The 10,242-nt window shown below is 39.5% G+C and overlaps 1 protein-coding gene across 6 annotated transcripts; it reads right to left on the reverse strand.

The window, feature by feature from the left end:
• Positions 1-394: 394 nt before the first annotated feature.
• arf3a (ADP-ribosylation factor 3a) lies at positions 395-9,980 on the reverse strand. 6 transcript variants are annotated; one of them, XM_072696367.1, is made up of 6 exons: positions 9,856-9,941; positions 7,593-7,683; positions 5,115-5,280; positions 4,856-4,966; positions 4,080-4,204; positions 395-3,189 (listed from the first exon to the last, which is right to left on the reverse strand). In XM_072696367.1, exons 3-6 carry the CDS (start codon positions 5,260-5,262, stop codon positions 3,028-3,030), a joined length of 546 nt encoding a protein of 181 aa, XP_072552468.1. In that variant the 5' UTR covers positions 5,263-5,280; positions 7,593-7,683; positions 9,856-9,941; the 3' UTR covers positions 395-3,027. The 6 variants fall into 6 exon arrangements, with proteins under 6 accessions (XP_072552468.1, XP_072552469.1, XP_072552463.1 ...); XM_072696368.1 differs by having other exon boundaries at positions 7,593-7,686; positions 9,856-9,918; XM_072696362.1 differs by lacking the exon at positions 7,593-7,683 and adding an exon at positions 9,654-9,762 and having other exon boundaries at positions 9,835-9,860.
• Between the last annotated feature and the right edge of the window lie 262 nt (positions 9,981-10,242).

Here is a 10,242-nt window from a genome sequence, read left to right on the forward strand (position 1 = left end):
ATTGAGAGGATTTTCACAATTCCCACTGCTTGAATTTTCCAAGTTAGTGATTAATGTTGACAGAGGGCAGTTAGGGACATTTATAAAAAAAAAAAACAGAGACACTGCATGAGCTGTTAAAAGCTCAGGTATTGGGCTTCTAACAACAATGAGCTTCTTCTGTATCCGTAGCGCCATGCTCGGAGAAGAGATTTATAACACTCTGTGGTATTGCGTAATGTTACCAGCATAATGACACACGTTCTATAATTACGTACCAAACCACAAAAAGGCTTCAGGATATGGCAACACAGCCCCACATCCCACAATGCTTAAACTGAATACCGAAAATAGCCAAATACACAATAAACCCAGCATATAGTGAACAGTTTTCTGCAGAGTCACACACTTGCTCTTTTATCTTGGTCATAGAGAGTTTATTTGGGCAGTTTTGTTCAATAAATGACTGTGTATATTCATACAGGCAGACACATTGTAGTAATGGAGACCAAGCATCAACATGTTAGTAACTGATTTTAAGTTAGTTTAGACAAGTGGAAAGACTTCCTTGCTGATCATGTATATTGTAGCTCTAACACAAAATCAAATCAGCAATGATTCAATAAAGTCACTTTGCTTTTCACTCTAAACAACAGTTTGTGGTGAGAAAATTGAGAACATAAAGAGTCTTGAGAAACTGTAGGCTTAGCTATTGATATTTTGCTACTTTACCTGTAAAGTAAATACAGTAAAATTACGCTACTTTAACACACTGCACCCTAGGTTTATTATTAATAATGAAAAAACCATTATGAGTCCCACAAGATTCTGTTTTAGGGTTTGTGAAATTGATGCTTATTGTGGCAGTAATGTAGTTAAGTAGTGAAGAACTGAAATTTGGGAATGTAAGTGTACATACTGTGTAGCAAATTGAATTAGCTGAGGTAACAAAGTGATGCTGTCATGCAGCAGCGAGAGATAGACGACATCCGATGCATTGCCGAGTTCTTCACAAGGCATGTCATTGCTTGAGCATTTACTGAATGTTTGATTAATCGAATTGATCCTTAGCACAAGAAGCATTAGCACAAACTAGAGGCGGGCAATATGACAATATGTTACCGTTATCATGATAAAAGTTAGTGTTTATATGTCTTTCTGAGCATATCGTAGATATCGTCAGTACCAACTACAAGGGAATAATTAGTCGTGTTTAATTGGATGTTGAGCATTTTTGAATACAATCTGGCACTACTGGTGCATTTCGTTTGTGTGCCAAATTATCACGATACACAATGAAAATGTCTTTCACTATGGTGACATCATAATTTTGCCACATCACTCACCCCTAGTGCAAAGCATAAATAATATAGACAAAGCATCTACCAAAAAAAATTACAATGCTTTTAAAGAAAGAAAAGATTTTTATAACTTATTTTATTTGATTACTTTGTAACTTATAAACTGATATAAATATTTTTCTTTTTAAATCTTAACATTCATATTCATTCACAGGAACCAACACACACTCACAGACGCAGTTCTGATTTGAATACAGTGTGAAATGTGAATAGTAGGGCTGCACAATATATTGTTTGTTCGATACTGATACCAATATGCAAATAAATCCCTCTAGCCAATCACAAAGACTTTTACTGTGTGTGTGCTGTGATCAGGTTGACCAATCACATTTCTAGACGAGTGCTTATATAAGTGACTGATGAACAGCAAAATAGTTCAGGCCAATTGTACCCCTGTCAATTAATCATTCAGTTATTCAGTGTGATTGGAATATACGTCAAAGCGTATCTGCTTCTTATCCATATCGTGCAGCCCTAAAAACTACAGTGCCTTAGAATCAACCTCTGTGATACTATAAGGATGGAAAACCCTAAGAACCACAAACACCTATATATCAGTCACACAGCTACAGAGAGCTACTCCTGCCCCGCTGTTAAGGCCTACGCACAGTATCTAATACAACACATGCAACAAATACAGCGAGACTGCAGAACACGCTACCACAACAGACAGGCATCATGCAAAAGCAGCGAATTCCTTTCACTGAGGTGTACTAATGCGGCTGTCTTGTCATAGAATTGTTAGGACCACACCAGGCATGTTCTTCAGGTAGTGCACCACAACAACGAATATGCAACCACCATAAACAGTGCATGAAGAATTCTGTCAAGGCAATGTGTACGTGCAAAGACGAGAGAGCAGTGATCTCGTCATCTGTCTGTTCACAAACAGAGGACTTACTGAGGCCTGCTCAAGGACCTGGGCTATATATACAAGCAGCAAAAGTACTACTACCACTCTCTACAAGTTTCACCACTGACTTTAATGCTAATAAAACACAGTGTGTTACTGTAAAATCTCCACAGCATTACTCTAGCAAAGACATAGAAAATCCAAGCACATTGGAACACACTAGAGTCTAGCATTCCTCCACTCGCCAGCACGCCTCCGCTGTACCCCAATAATCAGAACCCAGTCTATGGAATCGATCAAGAACGTTTGGTTTCATTTCGTTTCGTTTATTTCCCCACACTTAAAACCTTTTGGAGGTCTAAGCCACTAGGGCAGTGTGTTAAGATTGTTTAAATGACCTGCATTTAACACTAATGACTATATGCCACAGTAATAATAAAAGTCAGGGCATTTTGGTCACCCCCTATGAGTGTTTTATACATTTACAGGGTGGATGTTTAAGAAGCTCAGATTTTGCTAACTGAATCACGTCAATTCACACGAGAGCCAAGCACCTTTCTTCACTAACAGAACATGAAAGTAAGTCATGGCGATGTGCTACCTATCTTTTGTCATAACTGTCAAAGTATATTTACTAAAATGGGAGAGGGGGTTAAAGTGACATTTTTACAAAGTGAGAAAGCACTGAGGAGTGGAGTACCGGCTGCACAGTAAAACTCTGAGCTGGCCTGGTGTCTCCACTCTCGTCTTGTAAACAGAATAAAAGAAACTCCAACCCTCTGGCGCTCCCTGATGAGCTGCAGCTCAGATGCTTTTCTTTTTTTCCAGTCTGCCTCACTTCTTGTTCTTGAGCTGGTTGGCCAGCCAGTCCAGCCCCTCGTACAGGCCGTCGCCACTGGTGGCGCAGGTGGCTTGGATGTACCAGTTACGATGGCGGAGCGAGTGAAGGCCAAGCTTATCCGTGATCTCTGCTGCGTTCATTGCGTTTGGAAGGTCCTACAAAGCAAGATGAAAACAAGGGTATGGTTACAGGTTTGTTTACATAACTTTACATAGTACATAACGAAAGTCTGCAATATACAGCTGAATAACTAAATAATGACATAAGTATATAAAGTAGAATTACTTACTATAAACGTATAAATAAGTAATTAATAAGTATCACCATGAAATGAAATATGTTCAGAACGATAATCACAAATACAGCTGTGCTTCTGGTAGCAATAATCTGTGAGCAATATGAAAAATGGCTTGCCTGTGACAGCCCCCCACCCCAATAATCCTCACAACGGTTTTGATTAGGTAGTTAAACCTCAGAAGTCGAGAGATACGACTTTGCTTTTTCTACACTATCCAACTGTAATTATACACTATATAGACAAAAGTATTGGGACACATGCTAATTTATTGTTTCTTTTGAAATCAAGGGTATTAAAAAGAGTTTACCCAGCTTTTGTTGGAGTTAGTAGCGAAATGCATTCATGTGTCCACAAATATTTGGACAAATTTAACAACACTATAACTTAGCCAGTAAAGTCTTTATGACATTTCTGATTTCTGTTTTTGTCAACAAAAGAGAAATAATTGAAAATAAAATAACACTATCCATTCCAGATATATAACAGAATAAATAATAATAATAATAATAATAATAATAAAACTCAATATACTAATAAGTACAAATTCACAAAGTTTTATAGCTTATTTTACTTTGTTCCTTGGCTTGATGCCTGTTTTGTAGATCCCATGCTGCTTCTTGGACACCTCTGTGACACTCTGCCACAGTGCTAGTGCAGGCAGAGGTAGTATGTGTGAAACAGAATTAGAGGTTTGAATGCCCAGAGTGCCTGTTTTGTGCAGCAGGTGAGGGTTGAGAGGTATCTTGCCTGTTTGTTGGCGAAGACCAGCAGCACAGCATCTCTCAGTTCATCTTCAGCAAGCATCCTCATCAGCTCTTCTCTGGCCTCGTTCACTCTCTCTCGGTCATTACTGTCCACCACAAATATAAGACCTGACCAAACACAGAGACCACACAGCAAAGTAAGGTACAAGGAATGGAGCTAATCTGATAGAAGACAAACATAAATATGTATGTATTTATTTATATATTTACAGGGTAAATACAAATACAAATGTAACCAGGCATACAAACACAGTTACAACAATGCAAGAACAATTGAACTATGCCATACATTTATATGTTTTCAAAAAAGTACATAAATTCATATGTATTTGTATATTCATTTATTGCACATTTAATGTTAACATCTCATTTGTTGTATCACTTCTTAGGAAATACAGATCAAATGTTGAATTTTGTATGCATGTACACTATATGTCCTAATGTTTGTGGACACCCCTTCTAATAAATGCATTCAGCAACTTTAGGTTGTCCCCATTGCTGACAATGCACACACACAGCTTATCTAGTCCCTATAGTAGAATACTGCCAATAGAATAGGACTCTCTGGAGCAGATAAACATGAACCCATAACCATGCCTAATGCCAGGCGCAGGTTAGATTGAACTGTGGAACAGTGGAACTGTGTTCTCTAATGCTTTGGTCACTGAATGCAATCAAATCCTTCCCTAGACAGCAGAGATAGTTACTCAGGTGTCCCAATACTTTTGTCCATATAGTGTATTTAAACAACCAGCTTACCCTGTGTGTTCTGAAAGTAGTGTCTCCATAAAGGCCTGATCTTGTCCTGACCACCCACATCCCACACTGTGAAACTGATGTTCTTGTACTCCACCGTCTCCACATTAAAACCTGACAAATAAACACAAGCTTCACTGTTTCAGATATCAAGATTTAAACATCATGCTTTTTTCAGATTTCTAGTAAATCATGTATTTATGAGATACATTTCTAAGATGGAAAGTAATTAATGGCACAGTGTATGTCTGGGAAATGGTACCAATTGTGGGAATCGTTGTCACTATCTCTCCCAGCTTTAGTTTATACAGGATTGTGGTCTTCCCAGCTGCGTCCAGGCCGACCATCAAAATCCGCATTTCCTTTTTTCCTATAAGACTCTTTAGGAGGTTGCCAAATATGTTCCCCATGGCTGCAGGCTGGTCTTTCTGTCAAAGAGATGTTAAACAGAAAGATACTAAAAAGCAAGTAAGTGCTAAAATTATCAATGTTCATCTGCACAGTCATAGTCCTAGACACTTAATAAGACATCATCCACAGATACACAGACTAACATACACTACATATGAAGCAGCATAGCTACCACTCCTCACCTTTACAGAGATCTGCCTTTGGCAAAAAAAAAAAACCTTCTGGCTATTTGGATGATAATAATCATAAAAATGCTTTTGCATACTAATGCTAATGGTAATCTCTCTTTCAAATCTCTCAGTGCATTACTAAAATTCTACTGTATCAGTTGAGCAGTGCATAATCATTATACATTTTCAGTGAATTACCCTAATTACCACAATCCTTACGCTGCTGTGGACATTTATGCAACAATGCTCTAAGGAAAATATTATTTTGACCACAAGGGTTTCGAAAATCAGCAAATCATGAAAACTGCCCGATAATACTTGCAATTTACATTGCAAGTCTTTTCCCATTCAGTTCCAAACCCAGAAGCAACTAAAATCATCTGATACATTTACTGCATGTAGTGTCCATATTCCTGAACTACGACCATGGCACGTCAGAATCACAAAATGCAGAAGACCTCATATTTGCTGAACATTTAATCCACTGAGCAGAACAAATCACAGCTTAGAAAGCACCAATGATCCTCATCACGGCTGTCGCTGCTATCAAATCTCCCTTTTCCTTCCAGTTACAGAGATTTAATGGCAATGTGAAGAGCAGCCATCCGATTGCACGGCCATGAATACAAGCAGGGGATGCATCAGCGCATTTAGTTACCTCCATTAACACCCTGCTGCACTCCCACTGCATCTAAGAGGCAAACTAATAAAGCCCACTTTACACTCTATGCGACTCCAATGTGATGCAACAGAAATAAACATGGAGCAACCTGCTGAAGGTAGGTAGGAACAGACAGTACGTTCTACGAACACTACATATCCAAATATCTGTGCACCTCCATTCTAATGAATGCATTCATCTACTTTAAGTCCAGCTTGTCTAGTCCCTGTAGAGGAATACTGAATTCAGCTGTTGACACAGACTTGCAACCCAGGCATAGGCTAGAGGAGTATAAAGCCCCCCAGCACTGAGTTGTGGAGCTGTGTTCTCTGGAATGAGTTGGAGAGTTAGAGAAGGGGTCTGGTGGTTATCCTCCAACATCCTGACCTCACTAACGCTCTAGTCGCTGAATGCAATCAAATCCTCACAGCAATGCTCCAAAATCCAGTGAAAGCCTATCCTTGACAGTAGAGACAGTTCCTCCAACAAAAGCAGGATAAACTCTTTTTTGTAATACCCTTGATTTCTGTAAAACAACAATGAAAAAGCAGGTGTCCCAATACTTATGTCCATATAGCGTATGATGATACAAAATATATACATAAAAAAAACCACCAATGTCTGATAATGGTAAACAGAATGATGTTGGATGATGGCTGGAAAAATACAAAAGCAGTCATAAAGTAAAGCCACAATTAATTTCAAGTCTCAACCCTTTCAAGCAGCACATATTACCATAGCAACAGACCAGCACGAATACAGCAGTGAGCTCATATGTAATGATTTAGTGTGGCATTATTGTTAGCTCATCTTAACCTTTACAGTAAGAAATGACCACCGATACAAACCTCGCATGACTCAAGGGAGTGTCATCACGATGACACTGAGTAAAACAACGGCAGACTGCATGCAGAGACAGTTTGTAACTGTCATTAGTTAGCCTGTGTCGAATTATGCGCTGACAAAGCGGAATTGCTGTGGTGTTAGCTAAAACTGTAGCTAGCTAGGTTAACATGACGTACTGTTGATGGCAGCAGATGGGAAATGCAGATGTGGACAAATCATTAGGTGGCTGTTTGGACAGGAGAGAGGTTGATGTGAAGTGTTTGTAAGATTTAGACAGAAAAAATATAAATTTTAAATAATTAATTTAGCTTGTATATAACTCATTATACTGATTGTTAGTTGTATACTGGTTGTAGTTGGGGTGGACAATACAGCACAAATACAATATTTTATTTATAATATTATAATAATATCTATTTATCTAATTTGCTACACTGAACCAGATATGTAAGCTCACACAGGTGTTTGGCCTATTAAACAGCCTTAACTGTGCTCTCTTTGTAATAAAAATATGCTCAGCAGATGGTCAGCGTTCTTTCAGTACTCATGAAAGAAGTGGGCGATATTCAATGTTTTCACACACAAACAAAATGCACTTGTAGTGTCATTTAACGGTTTGCTATCAGAAACCTTTAGTATAGAGGATACGCACATGATGTCAAATGTGGTGGGAGTCACAGCAATCACACCCACTGAGTGGCAAAAAGACTGACTGAGCGGCGGCGGTAGCTTCAGTCTGAATGCTGCTAAAACACAAAAACATAAAAAATGGGAAAGAGCTGTTATGCGATTGACTGTACAAGCAGATTCAGCAAGAATTCAGAGCCATCCTTTTACAGACTGCCGAAAGCTCAAGAGAAGGAAACAAACGGTTTGCTTTAAGTCACAACTGGAATCCAGGCTCTGAAACGTGTGACAGCCCAGTTTGGTGAAGTCACGCTTTTAAAACAGGTGGGGAAAAAACCCAAGCCTATCGCAGTTGTGAGTTTAGTGATGTTCTCCATTTGATTGAAAGGGAAAGCAAGCAAACCTGGATGAACCAGTCTCCCCAATGTGCCTGAAAACAGTGGAAAACACTCCTAAGATCACTCACTCATATCTATGCTCTCAGATATGAGGTTTTATCCTCTAAAGGGGTGGGATTTGAGCCTTAATTAGCTGGACGTTTCTGGCTACACACTGATGTTCACTGTCCATTGGTTCTTTGGTAATTTGGATGGGTCGCTGTTGAGTCCAAGTGCCTTTAACTTGCGCACATAATCACTTGTTTCATTCTTGGTTTGGCCATTTCCCTTATAAAAGCAGCCATATTGCAGAACATTTTGCCACTTAGTCCGTCTAAAGAGGGTGTGCTTCTGCGGGAACGTGACCTCAGTGCATTTCCTCTATACTGATTTTTATTCCAGTTTTGCTGAACTACATCTAGTTAAACAGGACTAAGTAGGTTCACTGTAATGAGTCACACAGTTGGTCAGCATTTTATTTTAAACTGACAATATCCATATATATTTCTGATTTACTCAGAATATTATACAAAACTGTGCTCTATACAACTATTATACAACACTAGTGCTCGTCAATAATTTCCTAATGTATGACCACACCGCGACAGCAGATGACATTTAGGTTTGCATCAAAAAAATGAATGAACCCATGCTTCCTGACTGCTGGCACTCTATGTCCTACGAAGTCCTACGCTGTTTTCACACTGAACACAGTATGCACTGCACAAGCTGCTGTCCACATCACCTGCGGTATGATGATGGACGTTTTTTGATGGTTGGGTGCAGAAGTGGAGGCCCACTCCGTATTGAAGGAGGGTCTGCAAATGAGTGGCTACTGGCTAGTAGGACACTTGCAGGTTTCTTTCAGAGGTTACCTATTCAACACTGGTAACTACAAACTTGGAAGACCAGCTTGGGCCGACATCTGCTTCCATGATTCCAACCTCTTATGATGGGTCACGATTCACGGTTTTCAGACTGTTTTTGTACACACCCACTGCTCTCCTATTGGCCGGGCACAATTTGGCTCGTAATATTAGTAACTAATATCAGTTTTAAATGTATTTGTAGTTTTAAATGCACAATTTAAGCACTCAGTAAATGCTGTATCACAGTGGAAACATGTGTAAAGCACACAAACCAAACTGTTCAATAATATGATGTTATTATGGATATATGCTTGTTGTCTATCAGTCCCTTTAACGCTGAAATATCGGACGCTGTTCCAGAATTTAGCTCTGTAACCATACACCCTTCAGAAAGGGTGTTCTTTAAGGGTTCTCCAAGGAAGACGGCTTAAAACACATTTAAGTGTGTAAATGAAACGTGTTATTGCCTGATTATACCTTTCTTAAGAGACAAGTAGAGGGAATAACCCATTTTCAGTACTGGACCGAACGCTTCAGGGTGTGTGAAGCCTTTTTTTTTTAGGTTGAACTGACCAGACTACATTTAACAGTGTATGAGCAGATGCATTTCCTCTAGGACAGGTTTTTTAGACAGTTACATGAACTTCAACACTCAGGAACAGCACTGAAACCCTAAAAATGGACCAAAATATGAACTCATGGAGTCTTAAGCTACGACAGCGTCTGTTGATGTTCACCATGTCGACATATTACCACACATATTCAGAGCCCAGTGCAGTGAATGACCCCCACAGAGCTCCAAAAAACAATCAAAGCTAAACATCGACAAACATTTCTCACCTCTCCTAAGACGTGCTCTGCCAGCCAGCTGGGCTGCTGGGGTGGCCTCACTAGCCAACCGGCAACGGTTAAAAACCCCTCTGCCTCCTTCGTCAGCTGCCTATTATCACTGTTTGAGTTATATAATGTCGTAAATAACCGCTGTGTTTAATTAATGTCCATTTTGTTTGTCATTTCTCACCTTTGCTGCATCCTTACTCACCTTACACCACACAGCGCCAACAGACAAATCGCCCCGCTCTAAGTCTCGCGAGAATACAATCGCCGGGCCATGGTGCAGAATACAATGTAGCCTCATGCTCTCGCGAGAACTTCCCCATCCATGGACCACGATGCTGCGCTTGCATCCCTGGCGTGAAATGCTCGTTTGTGATCTGCTGTACGCAAAATACGGCACATTTGGGCTCTTTCTCACATACATGGTAAGAAAAGGAGAAAATATATGTGGGAAAGTGTTTTATCTGAAAGTTAAACGTGATATATTACATATGTCTATGTAACACATTCCTGTTTTAGCCTCTTTGGAGAAAGTTAGGCATCAGACTTTCTCAAAAAACAGATTTCTGTCATTTATGCACATGCAGCAAGG

This window comes from Salminus brasiliensis, chromosome 14, assembly GCF_030463535.1.
Source record: "Salminus brasiliensis chromosome 14, fSalBra1.hap2, whole genome shotgun sequence".
Lineage (NCBI taxonomy): Eukaryota > Metazoa > Chordata > Actinopteri > Characiformes > Bryconidae > Salminus > Salminus brasiliensis.